This window comes from Haliotis rufescens, unplaced genomic scaffold, assembly GCF_023055435.1.
Source record: "Haliotis rufescens isolate VD_foot unplaced genomic scaffold, xgHalRufe1.0.p SCAF_28, whole genome shotgun sequence".
Taxonomy (NCBI): Eukaryota; Metazoa; Mollusca; class Gastropoda; order Lepetellida; family Haliotidae; genus Haliotis; species Haliotis rufescens.
In genome coordinates this window covers 2,001,489-2,021,221 of record NW_025963979.1, presented here as the reverse complement: position 1 = coordinate 2,021,221, position 19,733 = coordinate 2,001,489, and the positions used below count along the sequence as shown (strand labels likewise).

Sequence of the window (19,733 nt, the reverse complement as noted above, 5' to 3'; positions counted from 1 at the left end):
CGATCGTTTGTGCGCATCATCATTTTTGCATAAAAAATTCCCTCTGTAGTAGCAGTATAGGTATATAAATCTTGCTCCAGTGGAAGTGAGCCAGAACTGTCATTGTCTATACTACTACTCACGTTAGATGTCGTGGCCACTCTTTTGAAATCACCTTTTGCGACCAAGTGTGAAACGGTTAGGGCAATTCATTTACACGGTCAGGTAGTTTGATCAGTCACTCATGACTCTTAGTCATTTCATATGAAAAAAACAGCAGTTATTTGTTGAAATGGGTGAGCATGAAGAACAACTGGTAGACAAAAAAACATGCCCAGTGCATTATTTCGGACATAAATTGGCCAGTCAGTGATTACGTGTTCATCATGAACTTCCTGCCTATAAATATACACTATACCACCATAATATCAACAATTACAGCTGACCTTCCATATCTTAAATTTGAATATTTACTATAAATCAGCATCATAAACAGTTCGACATTCTGTACTGTCATTTTGTCTCTAGCGCTGTGCTAAATCACCATGACACACAGTCGATAATAATATACAATACTTGAACAAAAAGACTTCTGTTGCGGACTAAACATCGCTGGCCTTACTTAAATAACTGTATGGTGGCGAAAGGTAAATCCTCTGACCAGTCTGATAAATTTCTTTTTAAAATTGATTGTCTGATATTATATTAGTTACGTGTATGTGACATGGGTGCATAATAAAAATTATCGTCATTCGCTTGAAGTTCAATCATGGCACTACAACGTCGAGAATCACGGTAATCACTTTAGGCTAAAAAAGTCTTGGTTCTCAGACACCGCCTGCATCATCTTAAAGTTCGCTGCATGTTTCGTTTTTATTTCCATTTTTAAAAAAAAAATGTTTAAATCCATAAATATTCCAAGTCCAACGGGAGTCAAATACTTTATTCCAGTATTTTTCATCCCCCCGGCATATAATGCGGGGCGATATAGCGATCAGCCAGTCTGTGTCTGTCTGTCTAATCATTTCCTTTTCAGGGTCAGAACTCGAAAACCATTCCGTGTATTTGATCGAAACTTGGCAAATCTATCAGTCACATATGGTAGTGGTGCCTTTTGATATTTCGGGATTTTTCGAATTATTATTTTTTTAAATTTTTATGGAAAGAAGTTGGACATAGACTCCATTGGGGATGGGGTTCATTTCCGGGGCAGAATTCGAAAACCATTCAGTATATTTGATCAAAACTTGAAAGATGTATCAGTCACATGTTGAAGTGGAGCATTTTGCTATTTTGTAATTTAAAAAAAATTATTTTTGCTATTTAAGAATGTTTCAAAATTTCATTTTAACATGTATCCGTTGACACAAGTTAGACTTTGCTGAAATGGAGGTAGGTGACGTTTCTGGAGCAGCACTAAAACACTTTTCAACAGTGTTGAATCAAACTTGGAACATGTATTATTCAGGGGTTGAAGTCGTGCCTTTTGCTATTTAGGAATTTGGATAATTTTTTTTCTGTTTCCATGGCAAGAAGTTTGACTTTGACTACATCTTTAAAACTTATAGGTATTCTTCTTTAAAACTACCGGTATGCACACATGTGACCAGTTTGTCATCTGGTGCCTTTTGCTATTAAGGGATTGTTAGAATTTACATTTTTTCCGTATCCCTGGCAACAAGTTTGACTTTGACTGTTCATGTTGGTGTGAACCTGACATAGAAATACAAAGTTCCGAATCCCAATTCCACGGTATTGTTTTGATAGCTCAATAACTACTCTAGTATACTGACAGACAGATCAGATAGAAATTCTTCATCAAGTGGACTTAACAGGCAGATAATTTGTAGGGCCGGGGAGATTTGTCATCTTCTGATGACTCTTGTCTCACCAAGGAATACATTTATGTTGGGAGGCCCTCTCCCAGGTTGATTGTACAGACCTGCTTATTGATTACACACCTGCTTATTGATTACACAACTGCTTATTGATTACGGGGGGCACGGGGGGCCCAGTCGTCTAAGGCGCCGCGATTCGCTGTGCTGAGTTGCGTCCCTTGGTCACGCCAGAAACCTATGATTGTGGGTTCGAATCCCCGTTCGCCCCGATTATGTTTCTAGGTTTGTCAGCACCATACCCGTGCTCGTGGGTTTCACCGAAGTGATAAACGTCTGAGACCTGCATCACTTCGGGCTTTCCTTCCACATTAAGCTGACACGCCGTGATATGACTGGAATACTGTTAAAAGCGGCGTTAAACCAAACTCACTCCCTCACTCACTTATTGATTACACAACTGTTTATTGGTTACACAACTGCTTATTGATTACACAACTGTTTATTGGTTACACAACTGTTTATTGGTTACACAACTGTTTATTGGTTACACAACTGCTTATTGATTACACAACTGTTTATTGGTTACACAACTGTTTATTGGTTACACAACTGTTTATTGATTACACAACTGTTTATTGGTTACATAACTGTTTATTGATTACACAACTGCTTATTGATTACACAACTGTTTATTGGTTACACAACTGCTTATTGGTTACACAATTGTTTATTGGTTACACAACTGTTTATTGATTACACAACTGCTGATTGACTACACAACTTTTTATTGGTTACATACTAGTTTGAACAAACAAACAAACAACCCACCCACCCACCCACCCACCCAAAAAATGAAAAAAAGAACACCGCCTGCACTATATTTTCAAAAAACATTGCCTGAGAACCAATTCTTTTATTTTTTTAAGCCTTACTAATCTCACCGAATTTTGTATTCTGTAATACTGTATAAAATATGGGTTACGTGATGTTAAAGCTAGGATGATGGTTACAATTTTTATTTTGTGCACTCATGTTTGACATCTTTATTCACAGTTGAAAATGGACATTTTCACAGGACCTTATGTGGTCCTGTGCCACTGAGAGGGTGGGAAGAGTGAGGGACCATATATGGTCCCATGGCACTGAGAGGGTGGGAAGAGTGAGGGACCATATATGGTCCCATGGCACTGAGAGGGTGGGAAGAGTGAGGGACCATATATGGTCCTGTGCCACTGAGAGGGTGGGAAGAGTGAGGGACCATATATGGTCCCATGGCACTGAGAGGGTGGGAAGAGTGAGGGACCATATATGGTCCTGTGCCACTGAGAGGGTGGGAAGAGTGAGGGACCATATATGGTCCCATGGCACTGAGAGGGTGGGAAGAGTGAGGGACCATATATGGTCCCATGGCACTGAGAGGGTGGGAAGAGTGAGGGACCATATATGGTCCCATGGCACTGAGAGGGTGGGAAGAGTGAGGGACCATATATGGTCCTGTGCCACTGAGAGGGTGGGAAGAGTGAGGGACCATATATGGTCCCATGGCACTGAGAGGGTGGGAAGAGTGAGGGACCATATATGGTCCTGTGCCACTGAGAGGGTGGGAAGAGTGAGGGACCATATATGGTCCTGTGCCACTGAGAGGGTGGGAAGAGTGAGGGACCATATATGGTCCCATGGCACTGAGAGGGTGGGAAGAGTGAGGGACCATATATGGTCCTGTGCCACTGAGAGGGTGGGAAGAGTGAGGGACCATATATGGTCCTGTGCCACTGAGAGGGTCGGAAGAGTGAGGGACCATATATGGTCCTGTGCCACTGAGAGGGTGGGAAGAGTGAGGGACCATATATGGTCCTGTGCCACTGAGAGGGTGGGAAGAGTGAGGGACCATATATGGTCCCATGGCACCAAGAGGGTTAAAGTTATGGCTTATTTATAGTATTGTTGCTTTCAGAAATTTCAAGGTAAGTTCAATGTTTAATATGTTCTACACTTTTACAGCTGGTGGTGATGACACCAAAGTCATTGTTGCGCTTGCCCGAGGCACGCTCAAGCTTTGACGAGATGTTTGAGGGAACTCACTTCCAGCGATTCTACCCTGAGAAGGGGGTAGCAGCCAGTAATGCTGACACAGTCAAGAAGCTGATCCTCTGTACTGGCAAGGTGTACTATGAACTTGTGAAGGAGAGAGAGAAGAAGAATCTGGTCGAACAGATTGCCATAGGAAGAGTGGAGCAGGTCATTGACTCCCCCTGCACTTAGTACACTCTGTCAACTGTTGTACACACTCATCACTGTCAAGTATAGTATACACTCATCGCTGTCAAGCCTAGTACACACTCACCACTGTCAAGCCTAGTACACACTCATCACTGTCAAGTCTAGTACACACTCATCACTGTCAAGTCTAGTACACACTCATCACTGTCAAGTCTAGTACACACTCATCACTGTCTAGTCTAGTACATGCTCTTCACTGTCAAGTCTAGTACACACTCATCGCTGTCAAGTCTAGTATACACTCATCACTGTCAAGTCTAGTACACACTCATCACTGTCCAGTCTAGTATACACTCATCACTGTCAAGTCTAGTACACACTCATCACTGTCAAGCCTAGTACACACTCATCACTGTCAAGTCTAGTATACACTCATCACTGTCAAGTCTAGTACACACTCATCACTGTCAAGTCTAGTATACACTCATCACTGTCAAGTATAGTATACAGTCATCGCTGTCAAGCCTAGTACACACTCATCACTGTCAAGTCTAGTATACACTCATCACTGTCAAGTCTAGTACATGCTCATCACTGTCAAGTATAGTATACACTCAACGCTGTCAAGCCTAGTACACACTCATCACTGTCAAGTCTAGTACATGCTCATCACTGTCAAGTCTAGTACACACTCATCGCTGTCAAGCCTAGTACACACTCATCACTGTCAAGTCTAGTACACACTCATCACTGTCCAGTCTAGTATACACTCATCACTGTCAAGTCTAGTACACACTCATCACTGTCAAGCCTAGTACACACTCATCACTGTCAAGTCTAGTACACACTCATCACTGTCAAGTCTAGTATACACTCATCACTGTCAAGTATAGTATACACTCATTGCTGTCAAGCCTAGTACACACTCATCACTGTCAAGTCTAGTATACACTCATCACTGTCAAGTCTAGTATACACTCATCACTGTCAAGTCTAGTACATGCTCATCACTGTCAAGTCTAGTACACACTCATCGCTGTCAAGCCTAGTACACACTCATCACTGTCAAGTCTAGTACACACTCATCACTGTCCAGTCTAGTATACACTCATCACTGTCAAGTCTAGTACACACTCATCACTGTCAAATCTAGTATACACTCATCACTTTCAAGTCTAGTACATGCTCATCACTGTCAAATCTAGTATACATTCATCACTGTCAAGTCTAGTACATGCTCATCACTGTCAAGTCTAGTACATGCTCATCACTGTCAAGTCTAGTACATGCTCATCACTGTCAAGTCTAGTACATTCTCATCACTGTCAAGTCTAGTACACACTCATCACTGTCAAGTCTAGTACACACTCATCACTGTCAAGTCTAGTATACACTCATCACTGTCAAGCCTTGTACACGCTCATCACTGTCAAGTCTAGTATACACTCATCACTGTCAAGCCTAGTACACACTCATCACTGTCAAGTCTAGTATACACTCATCACTGTCAAGTCTAGTACATGCTCATCACTGTCAAGTCTAGTACACACTCATCACTGTCAAGTCTAGTTCATGCTCATCACTGTCAAGTCTAGTACATGCTTATCACTGTCAAGTCTAGTACACACTCATCACTGTCAAGTCTAGTACACACTCATTACTGTCAAGTCTAGTATACACTCATCACTGTCAAGTCTAGAACACACTCATCACTGTCAAGATTAGTACACACTCATCACTGTCAAGTCTAGTATACACTCATCACTGTCAAGTCTAGTATACGCTCATCATTGTCAAGTCTAGTATACACTCATCACTGTCTAGTCTAGTACACGCTCATCACTGTCAAGTCTAGTATACACTCATCACTTTCAAGTCTAGTACACACTCATCACTGTCAAGATTAGTACACACTCATCACTGTCAAGTCTAGTATACACTCATCACTGTCATGTCTAGTATACACTCATCACTGTCAAGTCTAGAACACACTCATCACTGTCAAGTCTAGTATACACTCATTATTGTCAAGTCTAGTATACACTCATCACTTTCAAGTCTAGTACATGCTCATCACTGTCAAGTCTAGTACACACTCATCACTGTCAAGTCTAGTACTAGTTCAGTCCTATCCAAGATTCAAACTCACACTGCCAGAGTGAGGCATCTAATTGCCAGCACAATAGTCAGCAATCAAACCCACTCGGCCACCGAGGCTTCCACACAGTCTGCGAGTGTGGGTTCGAGTCCTAGATGGAACTCAACTTAAAAAAAAGTACTAGAATCTGTACTTTACTAAGAAAGTGTTATCCCAAATATAACATTTGTTACATTTCACCACTTTCTAAATGGCGTTGTGTGTTGATGTTTCTCACCACACTTTATTGTTATTAAGGTAGCTGGTGATGTAGGTCTTTCATGTTTCCAAGTTGTATTGCATTGGTCATGTGTGTGAGGTAAGCTCTCACCTGATTTTGGATTGTGATTAGTTTCCATAGCTTAACTCAAGAATTTTCTATATTTCTTGATCAAAATGTGCACAGATATCAGTCTTGCCATGAAATGGTGTCTTTTGCTATTATGGAATGTGTGCATTTCTGAATTTTGTCTTGTTTCCATGCCAGCAAATCCAATCAGTTTAGTTACATTTCCAGCGCGTAAGTCATTCATGACCCTTTTGTATTACAGCACTTGCCAAATGGTCGATTGTACACTTTTATGTGTTTGGAGTTTTATGTTTTAAACCTAATTTCCCCTAATTTATTTGATACAATTGGAAAAGCCAAGTGTAGTGATGATACATACTTACACCATCCTACTGAGGTGGCTGAAGGTACCAGTCAGGTAGCAGTGGATTAATCAGCTTTCATTGTCATTGACTCTTAAGAACAAACCCCAGGGTGCTTTTGTGGTCAGGACCTTGAGTTCACTAAGAAGAACAAAAAACAATTAAATACAAATGTCTGGCCTAAGTTATGTTATCGTGTGATTTCAGTTGACACCTTTCCCTTTCGACCTGGTAAAGGCGGAGATACTCAAGTACCCCCGTGCCAGGTTGTGCTGGGCCCAAGAGGAACACAAGAACATGGGAGCATGGTTCTATGTGGAGCCAAGGATCAACACTGTCCTCAAGAAGATCAACAGTTCAGTGGATCTCGAGTATGTATCATGTGCTGTATATTACCGGGTAAAGCTGAATATAGCTGAGTGTGGCATTGACAAGAAACAAACAGTCAACAGGTTTAAATCTGAATTTCAATGTGGCTGCCACTTTAAAAATATAATGAAATTGGGCATATGTGTAGTAAGTAGTTGGGCTGAACACTTTTGTTCTGTTTTTCATGATATCTAAATTTTAACCCTCTTTTAACTTTTGTAGTTTGGAACATGCTCTTAAATTCTCACAAAATACACTCTCCCCAGAAACCACAAAGCAACCCATGCTTGCCGTAAAAGGTGACTATACTTATCATAATTGGCGAGTTAACGGAATCAGGTGGTCAGGCTCCCAGTTGTGTGAATTGATGCTCATGATGTCAATCACTAGATTGTCTGGTCCAGACTTGATTTTTTACAGACTGCCGTTATATAGCTGGAATATTGCTGAGTGCAGGGTTAAACAATAAACAGAAACTACAGCACCAATGAAGTTGAAACTTTACAACGTTCCTTCGAATACCTTTCCTCTATTCACTGTCAGCCATCCTAATCAGTTGTTAGGAATACTGCATATCGTATCAAATGCCTCAGTGCAGGCACAGAGCGGGAGACACAACTTCTTTCTTTTGTGTGCTCAGCATAACACACTGAAAAGTTTTTCAATTATTTGAGCACACATATTTGTGTTACAATTCAGTACTAAAGTATCTTAGGTTATCAATTATATTTTTGTTGTTCTATTCTGGCGTAAAAATTATGTGGGCATCCAGGCCGTGATTCTTTTTGTGTGCCTCCTAGTTCATCACACCCTCTCCCCTTGGACAATAAAGACAGGCATACCTTCCAACGTCATCAAGGAGTAAGTAGGGAAACCCCCAGGGGCAGCAGAGGGCGCTGTTTATGACTCTCTAGGGGCATCTTGTGGGGATGTCTCCGAGATTACGCCAACTATTGGCAGCATGTCATGTATGACAGCTGGATTCTCAACATAAGTCTGGATGTGCAGTGAACACTTTTGGTAACCAGACAGTATAATTACTTGATTAATTTGCGTACATATGTACAGATTTATTGACATGGTATATCCGGTGTTATGTGCTCGTGGTATTGACTTTGCGTTGGGGAAAAAAATATGAAAACTCATTATGGCATGTATTATGCGCACCCCCTTTACACAGCTGTTTTGGAAAAAAGTGCGAACTATGCACAAGAAAATATGCTGCTTACGTACATGTATGCTGTGATGAGTATTTGATACATTTTCTAAATTATCCCCCACCGAATCGTGCATATTTTCATCCTTACATACGCCTGTACGGCTTTTATCCGGAGCCCTGCACTACAGTACCATCTTCTTTGTCAGCCCTGATCAGACGTACTTTACAGCAGCCTGCACAACCTTCACCTAAACACCTGGCAACTATACACATGGTGGCGGGTTTCTTGCTCCATCGATATGGGACGATAGAAGGATACATTCGTCTTCAACATGAGGAGTAATCTGTCGGCACCCATCCCTTCCTAAAAGCGACTCATGAAATCAATTCAAATGGAGGAAACACTATCAAAACACTATGTACATTCCCAAGGTGGAACTTGTTGATCCGACTATCAACATAAATGTCTGCACCTTAGAAGTCCATGAATAAACGACTCTACAACAAAATTTATCAAAATCCTTAGCGTCATGGAAGGTCGTCTCTGTTGAACAAGTCATCGCCAGCCGTCAGTAAATGTCCAAAAATGTGTTCATGTATTTATATCTGCTTGAGATATTCTCATATCTAGAGGGTCTGTACTCCCTGAAGCCTTTAGTGGCTGCCAAGGCTGTGGTTTCCCAGTAGCCATCTAGGGTTGGACAGACCAGAGGTGTACAACTGGGCCACACCAGAATATCTGCAGGTGATCTACGGTTCAACAAAAGTGAAGACAGCAAAAAAGGTCCTCGGCAACAGATGTGACATCAGTGTAACCATAAAAGGTGTCAGAGACAGAAGTGATGTCATTAGAACCAAATGAGATCACCCATAGAAACGGAAATGACATCAACACCACGAAGAGTGACATCATAGACTGGAAATAATGTCATGGAATTGCCAATACAGTGTTCCCTCGTTATTGCACCCTTCAATATAGCGCTAACTTGGTTATAGCGGGCGTTAAAGCATGGCTCCCCAAATTAACTAACATTTTCAATAACCTCAAGTTTTCCAATGACGCGATGTTTTCCCCCATCTCAGAAAACATTATCAGTTGATCACCATGATCCCATAACACCGGAAATTCCAGTCAACAAATCTGAACTGAAGTACGCAATTTAATCCTATTATTATAATATCTGGTAACATAAAAAAAGGTTCATTGTTTATCTGGACTAATGTTTGCAATGTATTTTTTCAATTATGTTCAAAATTTCATTTAATTAAAATAATGTTTACAATAATTTCGGCGAAATCATATGCGAAGTGATCGGTAGATCGTACAACTCACCGTTATTTACAGCAACCACGGTCACATTACCGCTATTGACGCCTTGAAACGAACTTAAGTTGCAAGAGAATGGATACACATATCATAAATGCTGTACCATGACATGCTTAAAGTCATATTTGAGGCAGTTTGACTATTAAATGTCAACATAACGTTTTTGCAATCGAAATACATTTTGCGCGGGAAGTCCCTACGGTGACTGGTCAAAATCGTACCATACGTGAAAAAATATCCTGCATACAATCTGTACCAAAGTGCTACACTTGTGGTTCTTATAATTTTAAGTATACATGGTGGAAGCTTCAACTAAAATAACACGATATTGGAATATATTATTCCTGATGAAATAATAACTTCAGATACAATTTCTTTCGACCGTTGCATCAGATTTCTTTAAAGTGGTATCACTGGGTACATTTTAACTGAATCACTGGTAGATTGGAGGACACGTGTGCACAGCTGATTGCTATTTCCGGCTTAGTTTACGAGAAAATACACAAGGTAATCTTAATCTCTGCATATAAAACAATGCCTTTGAGAGCAGGAAACACATATTAAATGGTACAAGGGCTGCCTGAAAAGTTCTAAGCCTAAGTGGGATATCTCAATCGGATTGAAACAAACTTTTGCCACCAACAAGTACATCATGAATCATAGACATAAGAACTGCAACTGTAGTGTTATTATTGACCATCTTGTGAACCTACCCATTGAAATCACCAGAAATGGACAAAACTGGCTATAGGGCAGTAATCAAGTACCTGCAACTGAAAGGCCTAACTCCAACACAGATACATGCTGACATGGTCTCCACTTTAGGAGATGATGCCCCTTCCTTTTCCACTGTAAAGAAGTGGGTTGCGGAATTCAAGCTTGGCAGAGAGAGCCTTGATGATGACCCGCTTGTTCAGGAAGGCCTTCAACAGCAACCATTCCGGAAAACATTACCCAGGTGCATGACATGGTGATGGCTGATCGACGATTGACCAATCAGCATATTGCCAGTGTTGTGGGCATCTCTCATGAGAGGGTTGAGCACATTATCACCAACGAGTTGGGAATGACAAAAGTTTCTGCAAGATGGGCGCCAAAGCTCTTGACAGTGGATCAGAAACGTGTCAGATTCCTGACGTCCCGTGACAATTTATGCTGTTTCGAAGCAGATCCAGAGGATTTTTTGGCCCGATTTATATCCATGGATGAGACCTGGATTCATCACTTTCAACTAGAAACCAAAATTCAGTCTAAACAATGGAAGCATCCGGAATCACCAGCCCCTCAAAAAGCCAAGTCGGTTCCTTCTGCTGGAAAGGTGATGGCTTCAGTCTTTTGGGATTCCAAGGGTATTCTGCTGATTGACTATCTTGAAAAAGGCCAGACTATCAATGGAAGATATTATGCTGACCTACTGAGACAGTTGCGTGAAGCTATCAAAGCTAAGCGATGGGGAACGTCACAAAAGGAGTCCTGTTCCACCAAGACAATGCTCCTGTTCACAAATCGGTGGTTGCCATGTCAGCGTTCCATGATTGTGGCTTCGAACTCATTGACCATCCCCCTTATTCACCCCATTTGGCCCTGTCAGACTTCCATCTGTTTCCCAAAATGAAAAAGGAACAAGCCGGTAGCAATTTTCCTAGTAATGATGATGTCATTTCCGCTGTGAATGACTTTTTTAGGGTGGCTGAAGAAAATTTCATCTTGACCGGCATCCTGGCCTTGCAGCAAAAGTGTGTAAACCTGGAAGGGGACTATGTGGAGAAATAAATGAAAACCATCGACTTGGTACGGGTCTTTCACAGTTAGACTTAGAACTTTTCAGCCAGCCCTCGTAAATCATCATGTCTAGTGATGTTTTATATCAAATTTCATACTTTTATTGACCAAGTTTGTTATAGATCTACCTGCTTACTCACCTGAAGGGATACGATTTGTTGGGTTTTTTTTAAAGCACATATTAATACTCGATCAATTCTTTTTTTACTCTATGAATCATAAATAACTTCTGAAACATGTATACTGTTTTGTTGGTCATCTACCACCTACGACTCGACCTTCGTTAAACCGCTGATCATCTATAACGTTCATCAATTATTTGTACCCCGAAGGTAGCGTTGTAGCGAGGGATCACTGTATAACGTTGTTTACAGTGTAACTATCAAGTTATTGTGCATTTTCTTAAACGTTTCTGTGTGTATATGTGTCATTAACAGTCAGCTATCTTGGATTACTATATGCTAGATCCCACCCAACCTTCTTGTGTATTATTATGATTCTGTTCTGATCCTCAAAACCTTCCAAATGGTGTGCTGGTTTTTGTGGGGAATTAGTAAGCAAAGAGCAGGGGTCACAAGAGACTAATTACAATTTTATTTACAAGAACAGCTTGAACAGTATCTTAAATATAGCTGAGGGTGCCGTGGGCGAGAGGTTTCCTTGGTTTGAGCAATAAACCCCTACTGCCTAACATCTTGCTTCTCTCTGTAATTGAATGGCAAGAGAGAGGGGAATACTAAATCCTGTTAGACTGGCACTAATCCTGTTGTCATATTTACTGGAAATACAGTATGATATCACAATAGACAACCTTGTATGGGGCTAAACCTTATTGAGTCTAAATTGAAGTATTTGCTCAATGATATTCTAATATAGGTGATGACAGATTTACTTAAATAAAATAGTTCAAGGCAATCTATTAAACTATGTAGACAGAACTTTTGTCTTATTGAATAGTGTGTCTGGGTGATGGGTTCTTGTTACCCTAGACTACTATTTATCTAAAAGCTCTAACTGAAACTACTAATATTTTTTATTTGCATTTTTCCTGGATCCTAATATATATTACTTGCTGTTCTATAATTATATAAAAATTTGTATAAATGTTACATCATGATAACTTATAAAAGCACTTGTTGTGGATCTTATTATTTCATGAAAACTTAGTGTAAATATTTCACCATTATAGTATTCTGGCTTTGATGTAATATTTATGGTATTCGAAGGATTTATCAAACAGTACTTGTCATTGGGTATAATTCTTAGAATAATGCCTCTGTTGCATGAGGAGGTATTCCCTCCCACCTCCCCAATTTATCTACATCTAGTTGATGCATTTTATTGGAATGAAGTGACGTGTCTCAAGCTCTGGGCATGCCCCGAGGCATTAATCAAATTAGGAACCCCTGTATCAAATGAGTATATGTCCAAGTGCTGCAAAATAAACCATAGATCATCTGTCAGGATACTGAAACTTGAATTTTCAAAATGATTCACTGAGTTGTCACTACTAATTCCTTCTTATTTTCCTCCACCATGAAGTGGGCTTTTGAGTTTTGAGTTTGTCCGCCCGTCCGTCCGTCCGCCCGTCCTTCCTTCCGTCCGCATCTCAATGGGGACAAATTTTCTCAAAAGCTGTTGAGTTAAAGAAATTAAATTTTGCACGCTGAAGTTACTGGTCACCATCTCCAATGAGTTCGAAACGGTGCCTTAAATTCATTTTATGCAGAGTTAAGGCCCTTGCTCCATGCAACTAATGAAGTTGCTTGAATGAAAGTTTGCATGCTTATCCAAGAGATACTTATCCAAAGTTTGAAAATTGGTGCTGTAAATTATTTTTACATCTCTTGCTACATGCATTTAGATTTTGTGCATACAAGGCTCGGCCCTTGACTCCTGCATAGTGTCTGCAATGAAGACAAGTTTTCTCAGAAACTACTGAAGTGACATGAATGAAACTTCTACACTTACCAAGACCAAAAATGGGAGCCATAATTTGTTTATTCCAGAGAATTTGACTTTTGTGTGTCAATTTTAATCAGATTTTGTCATGACATAAAGCCACACTAGTGCCTATCTCTTCTTAAGGATATATAGGACTTTGTTTTTATGGTTAATGTTAACATCCATGTTATTCAATACTATATAAACAACAAAATTCCTGTGTGCCCCATGGCGGGCAAGGGGGTGTGGGTGGCCTGGTCATATAAGGTGCCCTAATTTGCTGTGCAGACTTGCATCCCTTGAGCCTGCCGGAAGCCACTGATCATGGGTTTCACCAAAGTGGTAAATGCCTTAAAACCTGCATCACTTTGGGCTTTTCTCCCACATCAAGCTGACACACTGTAATATAACCATACTGTTCAAAAGCGGTGTTAAACCCAACTCACTCACTAAGACCTGCAAAACTTTGAGCTTTCCTCACACTTGAAGCTGACAAGCTGTGATACAGCTGGAATATTGTACAAAGGGACGTTGAACCCAACCCAACTCACTCACTCACTCACTCACTCACAGCGGGGGATAGTGATAAAACCTTTTTCTTGTTGTAATGATAACTTCAATTTAATATTGATCGAATTTCAACATGTAACCCAACTGAATAGAGACATATGTAAGGAGAAGTAAGATTTGGAAGACATATAAATTTGTCCTAAACATAGTTGAGCACAAATGAGGAAGTACAGTCAAACACCATTGTGTCATAATTTGATGTGTTGAACTTACAGTTGTCTCAAAGTAAAAGCTTGGTCCCTGCATGTTCCTTCTTTATTCATCACTTTTGGTTGTGTTGAACCTCAGATAAAACAGTGTTTGACTGCACTTCATTTCTTGAAGCTAGACTCTTGATTGTTTGTGTTGTTTGCAGATATGCAGGACGGTGTGCTTCTGCAGCAGCAGCTACTGGCAACAAACATATGCACATGATGGAGCTGGCCCAGCTGTATTCAGATAACATGGATGTTTCTCCTCGCCTCGACTGAGCTCAGCTTCACAGATGAGCAGATGTGTAGCTAAATTGGACAATTATTTATTCTATTTGTACATATAGAGGTACTGAGAAGATGAACATACTGATAACTGAATGTACACAGCAATCCTGCAGTGTGTTGCAGGCACAAAGTCAGGCAACACGACACATGCAGTCTACCTGACCACATCACAGACAGAATGTTCTGTTACTGTGTCTGGCTAGTAAATAATGTGAATGTGTTTGCTCAAACAAAGATGCCTACCAGTGAGTGTTGGTTGTATAAACATGATTACACACTGGCATACAGTGGATTATGTGACTAGAAACAAACACATATCCGATAGTGTGGACTGTTTCACTGACAGTGCTTATGCCATGTTTGACAATGGATGTGGTGTCATTAAATGCTTATATAGAAGAAACTTGTTAAAACTCTTGGAAATAAAAAGTGAAAATATTTTTACTGTAACACACAGACTGTTATTTATTGTTTGTTTTTACATTGTAACATTCATTCTCATATCTTTTGCTGGTAATGCAAGTTTGAATAGCCATTGTATTTTGTATATAGAGGCAGCTAAAAGAAACCTGTTTAACAATAATACAGTTGTATATTGCAATCAATACAAAGAGATTGAAAGTGTCATTGCAATATCTCTGCCATATAGTGACGAAAGTCATTCAGCAAAGTTCAAACATAATAATCATACACCTTATGATTGTTTTAAATTCATATACACACATTATTTTGTCAAATTAAATTTCTCCAAATTATGAAAAAGATGTAAATCTTTCATGATTTAACGGATTATTTCCAATGCTTGATCTCAATTTCACCCAAGTGGGTAAACGTCTAAGACCTGCATAAATTCAGGCTTTCCACATCAAGCTGCCACTCCAAGATATAACTGGAATACTGATTAAATACAGTTAAAGCCCAGCTTAATCACCATTTATAAATAAACTGAGGGCCAAAAGAAACGTTACCAACATTAACTGATTTGCCACTTTGAAACAAAGATGCCAACCTGTTCAAAAACAGTAAAGAACACATCTTACGAATACAGCCTTCATGTTCTCTGTCGTTCTTTGCACATGCTTTACGGATTTTGGGAGATATTGGTGTTTGTCAGCAATTTTTTAAAACATTCTTTCCCAAATTATCGTGCAATTTCCGGGTATAAATTACGCACGGATCTGTTCCCTATCATTGGTTGCGATGATTAACACCAACGAACATGCCAAGACTGACCGATGTCCAGAGGTAGAGAGCCATAGGTATGCTGTAGATGGGAGCGACACAGAGTGCGGTTGCCATTAACATGAACTGCTCCAAGATGACCATTACCAGACTGGTCGCACGTCTCCGACAGACTGGCAGAACTGCAGACGGACCACGGAGTGGCAGACCAAAGGTCACGACCCCGCAGGATGACCGCTTTTTACGGGTACTTCATCTGAGGAACAGATTTCTTACTGTGACGTCATCAGCTGCCAACAGCATAGGACATCCGGTCAGCAGACAAACAGTGACCAGACGACTACGACATTATGGTCTCGGGGCTTATCGCCCTTTCAAGGGCATGACCTTGACCCGTCAATATCGACGTGCCAGATTGACCTGGTGCAGGCAAACTCAGCAATGGCAACAAAGGGAATGGCGGCGAGTGCTGTTTAGTGATGAGAGCAGGTTCCAACTCTTCAAACCTGATGGGTGGACGAGAAGATGGAACTTGTCAACATCGAAGGCAATCTGACAGCACAACGCTACATTGACAATATCTTACGGCCAGTGGTTCCTCCTTTCATCCAGCGTCAACAAAGGACGGTTTTCCAACAAGATAACACCACACCCCATAAAGCCTGTATTACTAGAGACTTCCTCAACGCAAACAACGTGACTGTCCCGCCTTGGCCAGCTCGATCACCAGATCTGTCACCCATAGAACATCTCTGGGACCAGCTGGGGCGTCGTCTTCGGAAACGTCAACATCCTCCCTTCACGAGACAAGTGTTGATCGTTGCCCTCCGTGAGGAATGGAATCGGATACCTGCAGTCGATGTGAGGACGCTTGTCTACTCAGTTCGACGCCGCATTCGAAGATTCATTGCCGCTCATGGAGGTCATATCCCGTATTGAACGGTCTGGACCGTCCTCACCTTAAAGTTGTAACCAATATAGTTAGATCGAATACTGGACGAAAGACCCCTTGTCAAGAAATGTCCATTGTCTTCATGTCCATTTAAGGGGCTCTGATCTCTGACAATTCTCCAGGACAGGGTGTTGCTTTTGTTTGTTCCCCCATAGATACCCAGATGATATCCCAGAAATCTTGACTAGATTGCAGCCTGCGCTGTGCCAACCGTAAGGGAATTGTCGCTTTTACTGATATAGTGTAAGGGCGTATCCTCACTTGATCAACAAAAACGAAATACTGTTCTGTTTTGAAATTCTCTCTCTCTCTCTCTCTCTCACACACACACACACACACACACACACACACACACACACACACACACACCGGTTTGAAGGACAAAGGTGAGCTTCTGCCATACTGTACATCAACAACTACATCTTCTGAACCACTACAGTCCGTTTGATTCCATCTGAGACCGATGAATTGCTCACTAACTCTAATCTAATAATTGCAACAAAACCAAAATGTGCACAGCGACATGAATTGGACAGACCAACTCTGATGGTTTGTCTCATAATTTTGGACAACCGAATAAAAAAATTGTTTAACAAACGATCATCATATTGTTGACATTTTTCGCCATCCCATACCAGGGAGGACCAGTCGCTCATGGAACAGACAGGTGGGCGAGTTTCATGTGCGAAAGTGACGTAAGGCTTCCTGAGCAAACCATAGATGTGTGATTGCTATACCTGAAACAATGAAAACATCACTCGACGCGAAGTCAATTATTTGCAACGTCTTCAAAAAAATTTTAAAAGAATGTGAAAGAGGTAGACCACAATATGCTTTGAAAAAGTATCGTTTACGAACTACACGTGCATTTGGGATAACAGAAGGGAAGTTAAAAACTATGTTAAAAAAGTGTACTGATTCAACCTGCAGTGACACACCTGAGGGGACCATCTCAAAACCCAAGCGATGTTTTAAAGTCGATTCATTTCAACAAGAGATGGTTCAAAATATCAGTTATGGAAACTGCTACACCAATTTGGTTTCCGTTACAAAAAAGTAGGCTCCTAAATTAGACATGCATTATGCGAGAGGTCTGATATTGTTCGACTAAGGAACCATTTCTTACGCACAATACGAGAAAAACGTTACGAGGGTTATGAGCCCGTATACTTGGAAGAAACGTGGGTAAACGCTTCCCATAACACATGAACACAATGGTTCCCTAGCTCCTCTTCTGATTTCTGTGCCAGGAAATTGCCACTTGTCAAGGGTGAGCGGCTTATTGTGCTCCATGCTGGTTGCAAGAGTCGGGGATTCCTACCAGGCTGTTCGCTAGTCTTCAAGAAAAAATCCAAGGACAACCGAGACTATCATACCGAAATGAACGGAGCGGTATTCCTAGAATGGGTTAAAACTCAACTGGTACCGGTATTGCCCCCCAAGAGTCTGGTTGTCATGGACAATGCTCCATATCATGGCGTTCAGGTACCTAACACAAAAGGCCCAACGTCTAACAGTAGGAAGGGCGATATGATAGAATGGTTGACACACAAAGCAATACCGTATCCACAAAAAGCAACGAAACCTGTTCTGTATGATATTATAAAGTCTAATAAAACCACACCTGTCTTTAAAGTTGACGAGTATCTTAAAGAACATGGCCATTCAGTTTTGCGATTGCCGCCCTATCATTGCGATTTAAACCCAATAGAACTAATTTGGGGTATCATTAAATCGGATGTTGCCAGGCAAAATACAACATTCAAACTGCGGGATGTACAGAAACTGGTTCAACAATCATTAGACACCATCACGCAGGAAACGTGGCAAAAGTGTCTTGAGAAAGTTGAGAATGAAATAGAGAGACATTATTGGGATCACAGTGGATTGGACCATGCCACAATTAAGCCAGTGATCATCAGGGTAGACTCGGACAGCGGCGATAGCGATTCGGACAACAGCGACACCGATTCCGAATGCACTGTCACGGCTTCAGAAACCTGCAACAGTGACTCCGATTGAACACCCAAAACGGCTTTTGAGATGACCCCCATATACGGTGCACATGCTTGTTCATTACCTGGCTGTTCCATGAGCGACTGGTCCTCCCTGGTATGGGATGGCGAAAAATGTCAACAATATGATGATCGTTTGTTAAACAATTTTTTTATTCGGGAGTCCAAAATTATGAGACAAACCATCAGAGTTGGTCTGTCCAATTTATGTCGCTGTGCACATTTTGGTTTTGTTGCAATTATTAGATTTTGAGTTAGTGAGCAATTCATCGGTCTCAAATGGAATCAAACGGACTGTAATTGGAAATGAACGAAATTTGACTGGAAGCGTCCCTAGGTGGTGGGGATTAAAAATTGTACAAATGGTAGCGCTGACCCCCCAGGGGACCGATGGGCGGGGCCAAATAGGGGTAATTTGGCCATATTGCTTTAAACGACTTCTTCTCTGGGACTAAGAATGAGTAATTAAGTGAGTTGGTTTTAACTCTGCTTTTAACAGTATACCAGTTATATCACAGCATGTCAGCTTAATGTGGGAGGAGAGCCCAAAGTGATGCAGGTCTCAGACGTTTACCACTTTTCAGTGAATTCCACGAACACGGGTATGGTGCTGACAAACCTAGAAACATAATCGGGGCGAACCAGGATTCAAACCCACAATCATAGGTTTCTGCCGTGCCCAGAGGACGCAACTCTGCACAGCGAATCACGGCGCCTTAGACGACTGGGCCAACCGTGTCCCCCTGGAACTAAGAGATAGATATCAACCATATATTGTTGGAAGCATTTTCCGGTGGTGAGAATTCAAAATTGTACAAATGAAAGGGCTGATCACCCACCAAGGGGCTGACTTGTAACACAAACTAATGATTTCACCTGAGCATTGCTTATTTTATCATGTGAATATATGTTGCAGTCAATGTGTAAAATTATTGAAATTTTCACTTAGTCAATTTTTGAAAACGCCTAACTTTTTCAGTTATTTTACAAATTGACTGAAAAATCTGTCCATTTATTTTATTATGATACGTATTCCAAACATTTTGATGTTTCAATTGCATCACCCACTGATTTAAAATGTTTTTAATCTCTTTTGAACTTCTTAATAATTTTTTGTCTTTGTAACAAT

General features: G+C 40.9%; 1 protein-coding gene across 2 annotated transcripts in view; it reads left to right on the top strand.

Annotated features, from left to right (window-relative positions):
* The window catches only part of LOC124117939 (2-oxoglutarate dehydrogenase, mitochondrial-like), a 110,555-nt gene extending 95,644 nt beyond the window's left edge, over positions 1 to 14,911 (top strand). For both annotated transcript variants that reach the window (XM_046479954.2, XM_046479953.2), the window contains exons 18-20: positions 3,819 to 4,055; positions 7,033 to 7,196; positions 14,332 to 14,911. In XM_046479954.2, the coding sequence (XP_046335910.2) occupies positions 3,819 to 4,055; positions 7,033 to 7,196; positions 14,332 to 14,446 (516 nt within the window). In that variant the 3' untranslated portion in view covers positions 14,447 to 14,911. The remainder of the gene's footprint in view (positions 1 to 3,818; positions 4,056 to 7,032; positions 7,197 to 14,331) is intronic.
* Positions 14,912 to 19,733: the final 4,822 nt, after the last annotated feature.